This window comes from Triticum aestivum, chromosome 5D, assembly GCF_018294505.1.
Source record: "Triticum aestivum cultivar Chinese Spring chromosome 5D, IWGSC CS RefSeq v2.1, whole genome shotgun sequence".
In the NCBI taxonomy this organism is placed as follows: domain Eukaryota; kingdom Viridiplantae; phylum Streptophyta; class Magnoliopsida; order Poales; family Poaceae; genus Triticum; species Triticum aestivum.
Window position 1 is genome coordinate 16,351,723 of NC_057808.1, and position 15,083 is coordinate 16,366,805.

Consider the following 15,083-nt stretch of genomic DNA (forward strand, 5'->3'; position numbering starts at 1 on the left):
TATTTTAAAATGTAAATCAAGCATTCGGAAAATGTTGAACTTGTATATAAAATTGTTGGTCATGTATTGCAAAAATGGTGAATTTCTTTTATCATGTATATAAAAATGTTAATCAATAATTTCAAAAAATAGATAAATTAGTATTTGACAGAAATATTGATCAAGCATTTTGGAAATGTTAAATGTGTATAAAAAATGTTGACCATGTATTTAAAAAATGATGAATTGTTTTATCATGTATACATAAAAATGTTAACCAGGCATTATAAAAATCTTGAACAAGTGTTTGACTAATGTCAATCAAGCGTTTGGAAACTGTTAAATGTGTATAGAAATAATTGACCATTTATTCAAAAGAGGTTAATGTTTTTATTTCAAAACTGTTAATCAAGCATTTAAGAAAATGTAGAGAAAAATATTGACCAAGTATTAATTTTCTATATAATTTTTTTAAATCAAGCATTTAAAAATGTTTACAGAAAAATGAACTTCTAGTAAAAAATATTAAATTTTATTGGAAAATATGTTAAACATGTACTACAAAAATGCTGTTGACATATACAATAAATGTAGAATGAAAATCAAAAGAAAACCAAAAGATATGAAATATGAAAAACAAAAAAATACACCAAAGAAAAAGAGAAAATAAAAAACTGAAGAAAAAATGCAAAAATAATAAAATACCAGAGAAGAAAAAAGAAAAGTAAAGAAAACGTAACAAAGAAAAAAAAGAAAACTGAATAAAACAGAAAAACCGTGGAGATAATTGGCTCTTTCACCTTAAAGTAGGTCGTGCACATTGGGTTCATCATGAACCAGGCCCAGTGGTTGTGGCTAGCTTAGCTCCTATCGAAGAGACCTGGTTAGTTTTGAACCCCGGTTTCACTCCCTTTTTCTCCACTTTTTCATTTATTAAGTGGGTCGCCCTGGTTGCTACGTGAGATACAGTAACCTTCAGCGAGAGATCCTTCCAACTTGCTTGATGTGAGATATAGTCACCGCGGTCACTCTTTGTGACAAACGGCCGGCCTACCACACAGAGGAGCACCCTGACTTGCCCCTCTCATGGCATAGTGTAGCAAGCCATCTACGGTCACCGGTGGTGTGGACATTTTTTTTTATAAATTTGCGAACATGTTTCCAAGAAATATGAACATTTTTGTAAACCATGGACCTTTTCTTAGATTTTGAACTTTTTGGGAGAAGCAAACTTTTTCTGAAATTTGTGAAGAATTCTTTCGAATTCTAAAACGTATTTTTCAAATTTGGATTTTTTTTTCATTTTTTTTCAAATTCCATTTTTTTAAAACACGAAAAACTCTTTAAATTTGAAATATTTTTAAAAACACAAACACTTTTTGAAAACAAACAAAAATTAAAATTTCTGATCGTTTGTTGATTTTTTTTTAATAAAAAGGAAAAACTACCGAAGAATAAAACAAAGAAGAAAAAACCCAAAACAAAAGTCAGGCCAGAACCTAGGTTCCCAAAATAAATAGAAACCGAGCGGGAAACCTTTTTCTAGAACGGGATTGCCAGAAGCGTGTGCTAGGTTAAATGGGCCGGTCCATCTCAGCTCTCGTCATTCGTCCCTCGTGTGAAGGAACGCAAGTGCTTCACACATAGCATCTGCCCGGTCCTTACTCCTCGTTGAACTCGCGTCGCGGGGTACCTATCTCCTGGCGCACTCCCCCCTCTTGCCCCCGGCATGCTTCACCTAGACAGTGGTTGTCCAGCAGTCGCGACGCGTCCCCGCTCTTCCCATTGCGGCGCACATCACACTCACGTCTGCATCCTAATCTGCGCAATTTCAACACATACCGCAACCTCTCGCACCTCTCATGTCTTATTCCCATTAATATAACAGGAATTGAGCTAAACGCATTCACATTTTTCCACGTCGTTTCACGTATTCCGCTCAATATTAATAGCATTGCATCATCTAGATTGCAGCTATGATTGACATTCACTTTCTTCATGAGACTAAGGAAACTACACCGTTGCTCTCATTTCTCCCCTTCTACAAAATATATAAGCGCGCATTGCCGCACCCGTGCATTTATTGAGACATAAAATGTTAGTGGAAAACTTCCATAGTTGATTTTTTAATAAAATATAAACAATTTGAATTGCAGTGAGTCAGATAGAGGTGATGAGACATATTTATGTCAAAACTAATGCACTCACATGAATGCTTTCTTTTTTTACATTTTCTCTACGTCACATCATGAGATGAAGCAAAAAGAATGAGTGGAGCCAAAAAAAAAAAACAATACATCCACTAAGGCTAGAATCCATGGAGTCGGTTATCTCATCAAGTTTGTAGAAGCTAAACTTCAATATTTAAAAACCATACGTCTATGATATATTATGATCATAGCTAGGTAAGAGAAAAGCTTGCCAAGCCTGCGTCAGCAAACTCAGAGTGGACAAATTCAGAAGTCAACAGACAATACATAATGCTTCTCCACAAACACACAAAAGAAAGAATTTACTTTCTGGATTTTTTTAGAATAATCGTATAGCATTGTTCACTTTCTGGAAAAAAAATTCAATTTTTTCTGGATAATTTTATTTTTCAGCAAAATAAAAAAGACCAGAAACTGATGCTAAAAATGTAAAACTAAAGTTTTTCTCAATCCCTACAGCCAAATGAGTTGAATTTTTCCCAAAATGATTAGTATAACATGCTTTAATTTTTGGATTTGTTTCAAAGGTTTGTAGATACTTGTAATTGTCGGCCAAAAAATTTCCCGAAAATTGATATTTTGCAGTTTCTCTCAATCTGTTCAACCAAATGAGCTGAAGATTCATGATGGGCCTAATACAGGACAGAATCAGAGCAATACATGTATGTGATGCACCATATCCAAAATTGACAAACCTTCAACTGTTTGTCAGCAAGATGCACCCACACCTAGGGGATCCTACAGCTACAGTACAGATCAGGATTTCTTCAATTAGTAAACCGTACCACCTAGGGGATCCTGTGTTAACTTGAGTCATTATTAGAACTGATATCCTCCACATAAGCTTAGCAGCCGAGCAAGGTGCAAACTCCTGGATATTGCATTTTTACACACTACAGAAATAAATAACTGAAACAGACTGTTCAGATAAGAAAAACTGAAATATATATAGATTGGCATAACTAAGTTTGCGAGTCGCTGCTGCGACACACCAATTAGCCTAGAATAACCAAAAGAAGGATGTACAAGCCGTGTATGATACAACTGGCTCTGTCAAGTTAATCTGCCCAGCTCGTTCATGCAGAGCTCACAAAAGGCTATAACATTAAGACTGAGACCCACTATCATATGCAAAATGATCCGGAGTTCAGGTCAGGCGCAAAAGGCGGTACTTATTCATCCCTTTTGCCCTGCGCAGACAAAAAAACATTGAAAACAATATGTAAGATCACTCAAGTGTTGTACTAAAATTCCACCAAGCTTATCAAAATTCAGAATTGATGCATGACATCCAAAATTTAATGATAAACTTGCATGTTTCCCACAGAGAAACACCAGCATTCAGGAAGGAGATAATTTATCCTCGCTCCCAAACAGTAGCGCCCACTGAATGTTTGCATACGGATGGGAAGTTAGCATGCATTCCCCTGCTCAACTGTTGACGCTTTAACCCATCTGTAGGTGCCTAGACCTGGGTCCATGGATTGACCCGGGATATATGTCACATTACAGGAATATTTGTCTAGGAACCTGCTCAGCTAAATCTTTTCAATAAAAACGAATATGCATTTTTCAAACTAGATCTTCAACATAGCAGGGAAAAGAAGCGTACCATGGAAAACTCTAGAAATAGATAAACAAGAACCGTGTTAGAGCTTCAGGGCCCAGGATAGTTTTTTTTTAAATGGGGCCTAGGATAGTTGACCTGACCAGGCAGGGGCTGGCGGAACTAGCGACCAACACCCTGGTGTTGTGCTGGCATCAAGATCAACGATTTACAAAGAAAAGTACCAGGGATTTGGCCCAGATGAGATTTCATTACTAATTCTTCTTAACTCCTAAGCAACAACCGTCTCTCTTTATACAGGGAACATAAAGTCATTAAGTGTCAACAAGAAAAATAAAGAACCTAACAACAAAATCCTAAAGTAAGGAAAGTAACAAAAGAATTGATTACGTGCCAATGACACTCTAATTTTAAATCTCTTGATGAACTTGCGGATCAAAGCCATAAAACATCAAATGGCATTGGGCATGTTTGTACTACAGATGGGATGGAACCGCATCAAATGTTGACATGTCTAGCTCCATAAAAATTCAATCACTGCCATTGGGCATGTTTATAAATCCAACAAAAAGCTAAAAAAAAGTAGTATGCTCGTAATTACTGCAAGGCTTTTATCTTTAACCCGGTTATGCTAGATAAATCATAAATAACAAAACACCAAACAACTAAACAATGGCAAGCAAATGCACATGTTCTTCGCAACAGCACAAATTCACATGGTAGAAGCCAATGCTTAAGCATATCATGTTACCTGGAGATGCTTGGTTAGGTGCTACCATGGCAGCAGTAGTATCATCTTGGATCTACAAAAGAAAAAGTTTTACACTTCTTTATGGTTTGTGATATACAGTCAGTAGTAATTAACACAGTAAGTTTAATATTATTACTTGTTGACGTGTCCATGCAATAGAATGTCCAAGTGCCTCATCCATTGTGTTTATGTCCCTGAGAGGGCGTATCAGAGGAGCCTTTCCATCCAACACTTGATTGACCAACACTAGGCAACATCCAGGTCCAAGTTCCTTGTCCCCAACTATTGTAGATGTACAAGATGTTTGAAGAGTAGCCTTGGCTACTCGACGATGTGGCCGTACATATGAAAGTAAAAAGACCTCTTTCCCACCCTAAAAGGATGGCAGAAGGGGAGCTTATTGAATGACCAGATTAATGTATGCAATTATATGTGTACATATTTCTTGTGTATTAAATAATATAACCATTACCTCCACATTCAAATCATGCGAAAAGCCTTGTTGTGCACATGCAGCTACCTTCCTCTGTTCCACCTGTAACCAAGAAATGTATGGCAAGTTCATTAAATGCAAATGTGAAAACAAGCATCCATATAATCGAAGAAAAAAGTTACACACATCATGCAGAATCTGACTTTCAGCATCAATCTTCTCTCTCCTAACACGAGGCATACTTTTCAGCGCCAATCTCGTCTTTGGCAATAACTGTTAAAAACAAGAAAAGAGATAGCAAAATTCGCTAGTCAAAACATGGCAGTATATAAGGTGGAAATCACCGTTTCGGTGGGAAAATCAAAGTCATGTTATCAATGGAAGGGTGCTAGTATTCAATGAGTGCATTCTTTCCATATGCTCCAGGTTATCAAGAGAGAGGTCCACTTTTCAACCCTCACGTTACCACTTGGTTTAAGACTCAGCCCTGAACTCCAAAACAGGTTAATTCACTCCCCTAACTCACAATACCGTTCAAGACTCAACCCTCTCTTCATTTCACTGATTTTGACCATTGGGTTGACCTGGTTTAGCTCACGTGGACGTCAACTCAACATGTGCGGTGGCGGGGATAGATATGGTCCCATCTGTCATGCTCACTCTACCCCTCAACTCCCCTCACTACCTGGTCCCCCGTCTCCTGTTCTTACACTTTCCCCTGCCGGTCTACGTGCCTCATTGAGGCTGGTCCCCCGTCTTACATACAAGAGGAATTAAAAGGGAATTAATACCGGTATCACTCGGAATCGTGGGGGCGTCTTCACTGGAGGCAGGGAAGGGAGCTAGAGAGAGAAGTGGCGCGCGGTTTCTGTAATTAAGGTGCCCGACGGATACTAGCAAGTAGGAACACAGGCGAGGTCGGGGTCGCTCCACCGCAGTCAATTGAGCGGGTGGAGGTGGGTGGAGGCATCCGCACTGGAGATGCCGCAGGAAACAGACCGGTGATGGACCCGTACGCCGGCCTGTGCCTGCAAGAGTCGACGACGACGCTCGAGATAGGCACTGAATGGGGAGCGCTGTACTCCGATGCTGGCGCACCCTGTCTGTCGCTGCGGGCCACTAGAGAGAGGGGCTTTCCTTTTTTCCTGGATGATCCCACTTGTAAAGAAGGGGTCAAGCTGACATGGCAATAGTGATGTGGCAGTCAGCTCGGTCGAAATCAACCTTGTCACCGAAAACCGGCTTCAGCTGATCCGAGGGTTGAGTCCTGAGCGATATCAAGAGTTGAGGTTGTAAAGTAACCGGTTTAAAAGTTGAGGGTTAAGTGTTAAACGAAGCGGTAAGTTGAGGGTGGAAAAGTGGACTTCTCTCGGTTATCAATGTAAAGATTACTATGAACAGTCGGTACAGCCAGGTGAATTTCACAATTGAATATTGAGCTTGCGCCAACAAGAAGTATTAAAAGGGAATTAGAAAAAAGAGGTGCTCAAGGGTTTCATGTTGATTTGGTCTTCATAGAAAAAACAACATAATTTTTTCCCACTAAATTGATAGTTTCCACTTTCCAGTATACATGTTATTAATGTAAACATGCTTCTGAATGGCAATGTAATAAAATGGAGCTGCGCTAACATTGCGGGGAGGCCGATACTTAGAGGTAACCTCCCTATTCTTGCAATGAGGCAATTTCCCTTGCGGCTCTATCTTCCTTTGCAGTACCTATGCCACAAAAACACCTTGATGATACAAACGTACAACACAAATGATGTAAAATAGTGCAATGCAAAAGAAAAGACAAAGAATATTACATTGCCTGAAAACTGTTTTTCTGCTACAACTGAGTGAGGCGCACTCGCAGCAGAATCACATCTTATCACCTATTAAAATATGTAAGCAGTTAATGAGGATAGCATCAGCCTTGGATAGATATCAAATGGTTAGGATGTAGATATGCATTATTCAATTTTTGTACCTTTGAACTTTTTTTTAGTTCTGCCATTTCACGTTCCATTCTTTTCAATTGCTCCTGCGTCTCAACACCCGCACCCTCAATTTTATCCAAGCGCTCTGACAAAAGTATGCTTTCATTTTGTGTTCTCGACTTTGATGGCTGAAGCTTAGTGCATGGGCACTGCCATACTTTAGGCACTTCAAGGTTTTGCCTCTTTGCCTAAACAAGTTTGATGCCAAATTCAACATCACGATTGGTTAAAATTTGCAAGATAACTTACTGTCTTTAAATCAAGTAAAACAGTACACTGAACTCAGTGACTTGATAACATATATAATTCTGTCCAACCCAAGGAGATGTCATACAAGTATAACCTAGCTGTACCCTGAAACTGGTCTACAAGCATCTTAGTTCGACTCACTTTGCAATATTAGTGACATTCAAATATTACTACAATTGAGTAAAAAGTGTAAGATCTGAAAAAAAGAGTCTCTTCATGGAAAACTTAGTACTTCTAACAAGTCAGTACTTTTACCAAATACAAGCTTTACATGAAAGAAAGAAGTATATACTGGAGTTGCCTCCTAACTTGTATGCAGGTATTCCAGTAATAGATAGAACTGACATTCAAGTAAAACAATCTAAAAATTTCGCAATAATGCACGAGGTCTGAAAGTTGTTTTTCAAGAATGTGGAAGTAGTGTAAACTGCAGGCAGGAGAATCTAGCAAACAACCGTTAATAAGTGGATTTAGTGCTTTCAGTGGATTGTTAAATTTCCTTGAAGTTAAAGGTGCATCTAAATACTGTATTAATTACCATGAACTTGCTGCGACAGTTATTAATATTTCAGAAATACTATATTCAGTTAAAAGGTATACCGATTCCATGATAGCCTCGGTGAGCTCTTTCCTGAGGTTGACGATTTTGGAGTCCAATGCACGTGCCTTGGTACCATCAAAGTCCAAGAGCAGTCTCTCCAAGACTGCGGGTTCATCGACAATGTGCGTCACCTCATCAGTGAGGCAAGGATACAACTGGCACATTTCATCGAACATGTTGCCCGCATTTGGTACTTTTGCGCTTGCTTCACCACCGCTCCTAGCAATGGTGCCCCAGACGGTCTTGGAGAGGTGGCAGAGGCTGCATTCACTTTCTTTGGCAGGGACGGCGTTGATGGCCTCGTGGTCGTGCCGGCCCTTGAGACTGCGCACCTTCTGCCGGAGGTCCGGCATGCTGAAGCCGTTGTTGTCGAGGCGGCCTTGGAGTTGGAGGGAGGAGAAGAGCACCTTGGTTCTCGGCAGCTTGCCGTGCTCCTGGCGATGCGCCGCCAGGGCCTCGAGTATTTTGACCTCGTCGCCGGGCGTCCACGCGTGCTCGGACGGGAGAGGAAGAGGCTTCTTGTCGGGCTCGGCCGCCGGCGTCGATGTCGTCTTGCCTTTCTTCTGGGGCAGATCTGCTGATGGCGCGGTCTTCCTCTTGCGCTCCGGCAGCTGGGCATCGGCCTCCCTGCTCTTGGCTGACGGCGTATGCATGCTCTTCGCGGGGTCCGGCGGTTGGGTTGCCCGCACCGGGGCCTCGTCGCCGGGTGTCCAGGCGTGCTCGAACGGGAGAGGAAGAGGCTTCTTGTCGGGCTCGGCCGGCGGCGATCTGGTCTTCTCTTTCTTCTTGTTCTTCTCCGGCGGACCGGCTGATGGCGCAACCTTCCTTTTGCGCTCCGGCAACTGGGCGTCGGCCACCCTGCTCTTGGCTGGCGGCGTCGCGGGCTCCGGCGGCTGGGTTGCTCCCGCCGGAGGTTTACCGGCGGGGAGCGTGGGCGGCATCGTGGATCGGGTTGGAATGCTAGGTTTGGGTTGGATTTGGGGTGGGGAGAGGGGGGAGTGGAGGGAGGAATGTTTGGCTTTTGCCGCCAACGGCAATGTCGTCCCCGCGTGAATGGAAGGGAGTCGGGAATTTGGGGATGAAATATTGGGATTTCTGATTGATGCGATTTTGTACATAATTATAGACAGATTTGCTCCCTTCAATAAAACATGAATATATGCTGAATACTCACTCCATTTCAAATTGCCAAGGTAAATTTTTATCACGTCATGCTTTTATTAATATGTGATTTATATGACTTGAATTAGTGTACCTAAATTTAATTTTAAGTGTCTCTTTTTTTTTGCGGGGAACTTTAGAGAGCTTTATTCAACAAAAGCGTTCGCTGAGTAGTCAGCCAAGAGGTTGCTGATCAGGAAGCTAGGAGTGGTATCTAGCCAGCTCTCGATCACGTTAAGCGTACAAGCACGCTTAGCACACACGTGTGCAGGACCATTAGCTGTTCTCATTACATGTTGAATACTAAAAGAAATGAAACTAAGTGCTAGCTCTCCAATTTCATACAAGATAGGTGCTATCACCGACCGGTCGGTGTAGCGAGAGTTCCAGAGGTGAACTGCCTCTAGACAGTCAGTCTCCATGATCACATGCGTGAAGCCTCGAAGTGTAGCTAGAAGAACTCCTTCCTTCAGCGCTAGGGCCTCCGGAACGAGAGGATCCGTAACACCCGGAACCGGCTTACACCATGCACCCTTGAAGCCTGATGACGAACGGGCGACACCCCCCGCTCCTGCATTGCCATCGTCGAGATGAACCGCGACATCTGTGTTGATCTTGATAAAGGGATCATCGGGGGGCTCCCAACCGTAGCCGGGAAGTGCGACCTCCTGCTGCCTAGGTAACTCCAGGATGGTGAGGTCTTCTCTGATCCGCCTGACAGAGTAAGTTGGATTCCACCCCTCCTTATCATATGTCAGTCGGTTTCGAGATGTCCAGATCGCCCACATCACCGTAATGAAGATCGACCGTTCCTTGTCAGAAAAACGGTGATCGCATAGAATGTCCTTCATCCAAGTCTGAGGATGAAGCCGAGGTAAATCAACATGAAATAGCAGTCTTGTTTCCTCCCGAACCTCCGTGCATGCGAGCAATGCAACAGTGCATGTTCCAGGTCCTCATCCATGGCTAGACAGATTTTGCAAGTGCCGATCTGTCTTATGCGGCGGTGTGGTAGAGTGCATTCATCAGGTAAAATACCCCTCATCACCCGCCACCAGAAGACCCTCACTTTCGGTGTGACTTTGAGTTTCCAGATTGCATTCCACATCTGTTGTTGATTCGCTGAGGTGCTGGTAATCTGCCCTTCATCTAGAGGTAAGCGCTCTTTTTGATTCACTAGAGCTCGATACGCCGATTTAACATAGTAAATGCCTGACTTCTCGTGTGCCCACGCAAGGAAATCTTCACCGCCTCCCCGCCGTAGCGGAATATTCATGATTGCTGCCGCATCCGGAGCAATGAAGTTCTCTCTTACAAGCTCCCTACGCCATGTCCAACTGTTCGTGTCAATTAGCTCATTGACAGTGTGTACTGTCGCACCTGCTGGACGTAGCAATGGGGACATTGTGACCGTAGAAGGGATCCACTTGTCCTCCCATACTGATATGGAAGATCCATCACCGACCCGCTTCACCAGACCCGCCTGCAAAGCTTCACGACCTGCCACAATTGCTCTCCACATCGTCAAGGAAGAGTTCGGTACCGAGGCGTGCATGAAGTCTGTGTCAGGAAAGTATCTTCCTTTCATAACCCTGGCACATAGGGAGTTCGGGTTCATCATGAGCCATCCCCGACTTAGGAGCCCCCTGCTTGATCGAATCGCTGGCGTTGTTGAGTCTAGAAAAAAATGTTTTGAGTCTTAGGATTATATATATCGGAGAGTAGGATTCTTTTTACTCCTCAGTCCCTTCGTCGCTCTCGTGAGGCCTCCTGACGTAGATGTTTTGACTTTCCTCTCCTCAAATTTCACTAATTTTTTTTAGGATCACGCGGGTATCTTGGAATTGTTCCGATGGTTTTGTGACGAGAACATTGTTCTTGGTGCCTCCTGACATTTAGGGGTTATGGCAGTGTCCCGGGGAGTTGAGCTCCGAGGTGTTGTCGTCACAATTTTATCGTTGCAGTTCTGGAATACCTGAGTTTCGCCGACATCGAAAATCTCTTTTATGCAGTTGTTGGTGAGATCACCTCGACGCCACCCAGTACTGGGGCGGGAGTTCGGGAGTATTGCCATAACTCGTATAACGGATGCTTTTCGAAGGTCGAGGTAAATGCTTTTCGAAGGTTTCTTGGTTATGTGTTGAAGGATGGATACAGCTGGATCTAGGTATTGTTAGTTTGGGTGAGATATATTGCGTCCCCTGTATCCGCAACACCTGATTGCATAACCAGAAAGTTTCGGGAGTTTATAAGTGGGAATTCAAGTAGCTCCTAGGATATCTTTCCGACAGATGCATGATATGAGATTGGGGTTCGACGTCTAGTGGTCCGCCTATCCACGGTAGGTTTTACAGTGGTCTCGTAGTGTCTTAAAGAGTCCTTGGCTATGCCGACTCGGGGACGCTTCGTATGTCATGTGCACTGCCTTGTACATGATGGTGCTGTACGATCGAGCCCGTGTGGGCCCCACCACAAAAACTTCGGACGAAATCTCTATCATATGTTTGTTCCGGCTTATTCTGCAAGCCAATCCTTTGTTTTGTTTTGAGTTGTGGTATTCGAGTTGCTTCGAAGTCAAGTGTTGATTCCATACCTTTCCTAAGTGGTGTTCTCATACTTCTATGTGAATACCAATCCTTCTTGATCATCGAGATTGTCATGCCAATTCTTTTCCAACCGACGTGCTCTTTTTCAAGTGGATCCAATCATTTCAACATTCGCGAGATCAATTCTCAGTTCTTTGCAACGGTGTTTGCTTCATCCGTCCCAAGTTGTCTTTGTTTTCCCCGCCCTCCCACCCTTTTTCTTCAAGGACTCAGATTTCTTAATCAAGTATCCTTTTATCGATGGGAAGTCTCTCCATTCCTTTTCGTCAATGCTCTTATCCGGTGATTCTCAGGAAGATACTAACGGAGTTTCGAGTTCATCATTCTTCGTTATTTTTCTTCTCTGATGGATTCAATTCAAGCTTTGTCGATCATATCCTTTCCTCATTTCAAATGTTTTCGCATGCCGGCACACCTCTTAATCATCCACTTCTCGCCATTCATTTGTTCCGGAGTGCTTAAGATTATCTCAGGAGATTCATGTTTCTATTCTTAATCCTTTCAAGCTATTTCGAGGTCTTACCTTATTCAAGCTATTTAATTCAACCGACGCAATCTCTCTTTTAAATCGTTCAATGGCGTATCTTTTGAGTGGGCCCTAACCCACAGGTCTTTTCCCAGGATCTTATCTGACTCTTCTAATTTTTCCGGAGCTATTCCCAAATTCATTTCAAAGTTTGATGTAAGAATCAGCCTACTTTGCCGGAGCCTTTTGCCGTCCGCGGCAGACGGCAAAGGCCTTTGCCGTCCGCCATCCTTGCCTTTGCCGTCTGCCGTCGCAGACGGCAAAGTAGCTGATTCCTGTAGTGTGAAGCGCCAACCATGTTTCTCTAGCAGTGCCAAGTAAAAGATTCGAAGATCTCGAAAGCCCATTCCACTGTTACATTTTGGTGTTGCAAGTTTGTCCCACGCAATCCAATGGAGAGACCTCCTGTCAATAGAACTCCCCCACCAGAATTATGCCATGTTAGAGGTCAAACCCTTGCACACCTTCTTCGTCAAGAGAAAGCAGCTCATGCTAAATGTCGGTATTGCTTGAATAATAGATTTTAGGAGAGCCTCTCTACCAGCGCAAGCAAACAACCTCTCTGACCACCCTTGCATATAACCACGGGCCCTATCCCCTAGGTACTCAAAAGTACCACTGTTGATTTTGCCAACAGCTGCCTGGAGGCCGAGGTAACGTTCTGAAAAAGCTTCAACTGGAACACCAAGTGTTTGCTTCAAACTGTGTCTAAGAGCTGTGGGTGTATTGGGACTGAAGAAAATCGAGCTTTTGCTCCTGTTGACACATTGTACCGATGCTGCCCCATAGATCTCTAGAATTTCATTCAACCTTGTTGCACTCTCCCTTTCTGCCTTGATGAAGATAAGGCTGTCATTAGCGAACAAAAGATGACTCACCCAATGTAACGCCCGGATAATCATGCTACAGTAATCCCATGCTAATCATGCCACGTCACCTCTGTTATTGTTGCTAACCTCGCAATGATTCGAAACCGTTCCAAAATTTAAATTCTATATAGTGGCAAACACCCAAAGTTTTCAAAAGTCAAAACATAAATGTCCGGTGGGTGCCAAATAAGGCATAGTTAATTACGGTGAAGTAAACACATTTTTAGAAAATGCCTAAATTTTAAATGATGTAAAACAGAAAAGAAAATAAATAAAAAGAAAAGAAAGCTAACAAAAAAAAGGAAAAAGGAGCCTCCCCCACTGGGCCGTGGCCCAACTTGGCCGAACGGCCTCGGCCCACAAGGCCACCACCGGCCGGCCCACTCCCACTCTCCCCTTATCCACTCACCACCCCCACCCACTCCACCGACACCCCCCCCCCCCCCCCCACGAAAATATCTCCTCCCCCCTCCCCCGATTGGATCGGGATCGAGAGGAGGAGGCCATCGACGCCAGGAGACCACGCCGCCTCGCCGTTGGACGTCGCCACGCCGGAGCTCCTCCACCGGCCTGCTTCCTCCCCCCCACCGGCCTGCTCCCACGTCGCCGTCGTCCCCGTCCCCCACCTCGAGCCCCGCTGCCACTCCCCTACGGCCACCGTGAGCCGCGCCCCTCCTCTCTCTCCCTCGTCCCGTGCTCGTCCCCTCCCCTGCTCGCCGCTCGGGGCCGCGCCCCGCGCCCTGCCCCCGCGCGCGCCCGAGCCTCGCCTCGCTCTGCCGCTCCACTCGCCGTGGCCACCGCCCCCTATCAAGCGCGCACACGCCGCGGTCGCCGCGCCCCCCGCGCGCGCTCGGCCGCGCTCACCGCCGCGCCCGCACCTCGCGCGTGGCCGCCCCCCTGCTCACCCCGCGCCCCCTTCGCTCCCCCGGATCTCCCTCTACGCGCGCGCACGTGCCCGTCTGGCTCGGCCATGGCCCCTCCCCCTCCACGCGCGGCCATGCCCGCCGCCGGCAGGCCGTCCTGGCCACTGGCCTCGCCCGCGCCGCACACGCGCGCCGCGCCCACGCCCGCCTGTGGCCCCTGGGCCACTGCCAGGTGGGGCCTCGCGCCCCTGAGGCACTGCCCTGGGCCCGAACCCCCTGGGGCCTATGACAGATGGGCCCCACGCCCCGAGAACGTTAAAAAAAAGAATTTAAAAATATATATAAATAAAACAAATAATAAAAATAAATTTAATTAATTAATTAACTAAATTAATTAAGTTAATTAATCCTGTTAAATTAATCTAATTAGTTAGTTAATTTAATTAAACATTAGTTAATTAGCTAACAGCCCCTGACAGGTGGGACCCACCTGTCAGGTTGACTAGGTCAACGGTCAACGTTGACTGCTGACATCAGCATGACATCATGCTGATGTCATAAATCCAAATTTCGAATTAAATTAAATAATTAATTAAATTCCAGAAATTAATAAATTCTTTTGAAAATCATATCTTTTAATCCGTAACTCGGATGAAAATACTTTGTACATGAAAGTTGCTCAGAACGACGAGACGAATCCGGATAAGCAGCCCGTTCGTCCACCACACCTCCCTAACCTATCGAACACGCAACTTTCCCCTCCGTTTCATCTGTCCAAAAATGCGAAACATCGGGAATACTTTCCCGGATGTTCCCCCCTTCGCCGGTACCACCTACTGCCGCGTTAGGACACACCTAGCACCGCTCGTTGTCATGTCACGCATCGTCATGCTTATGTTTGCATTGTATTTACTGTTTCTTCCCCCCTCATCTCTCCGGTAGACTACGAGACCGACGCTGCTGCTGACCAGTTCGACTACGGAGTTGACGACCCCTCCTACTTGCCAGAGCAACCAGGCAAGCCCCCCCCTTGATCACCAGATATCGCCTATTCTTCTCTATACTGCTTGCATTAGAGTAGTGTAGCATGTTACTGCTTTCCGTTAATCCTATACTGATGCATAGCCTGCCCTTGCTTCTACTGTTGATACCTTTACCTGCAATCCTACATGCTTAGTATAGGGTGCTAGTTTTCCATCAGTGGCCCTACATTCTTGTCCGTCTGCTGTGCTATACTATCGGGCCGTGATCACTTGGGCGGTGATCACGGGTTTATACTTATATAC

General features: G+C 44.5%; 1 protein-coding gene across 1 annotated transcript; it reads right to left on the reverse strand.

The window, feature by feature from the left end:
- Positions 1 to 3,091: 3,091 nt before the first annotated feature.
- Positions 3,092 to 8,838, reverse strand: LOC123119149 (uncharacterized). Its single transcript, XM_044538849.1, has 9 exons — positions 7,772 to 8,838; positions 6,913 to 7,110; positions 6,749 to 6,817; positions 6,573 to 6,659; positions 5,127 to 5,213; positions 4,980 to 5,042; positions 4,644 to 4,880; positions 4,508 to 4,559; positions 3,092 to 3,379 (listed from the first exon to the last, which is right to left on the reverse strand). The coding sequence occupies exons 1-9, from the start codon at positions 8,711 to 8,713 to the stop codon at positions 3,366 to 3,368; spliced, it is 1,749 nt and encodes a 582-aa protein (XP_044394784.1). The 5' UTR covers positions 8,714 to 8,838; the 3' UTR covers positions 3,092 to 3,365.
- Between the last annotated feature and the right edge of the window lie 6,245 nt (positions 8,839 to 15,083).

Excerpts from the sequence above, each read along its gene's own strand:
- LOC123119149 (XM_044538849.1), bottom strand. The coding sequence starts at position 8,713 with ATGCCGCCCACGCTCCCCGCCGGTAAACCTCCGGCGGGAGCAACCCAG. Across the intron at positions 6,818-6,912 it reads AACTAAAAAAAAGTTCAAAG|GTGATAAGATGTGATTCTGC; the intron begins GTACAAAAATTG and ends ATATTTTAATAG. Across the intron at positions 6,660-6,748 it reads AAAAACAGTTTTCAGGCAAT|GTACTGCAAAGGAAGATAGA; the intron begins GTAATATTCTTT and ends TTTGTGGCATAG.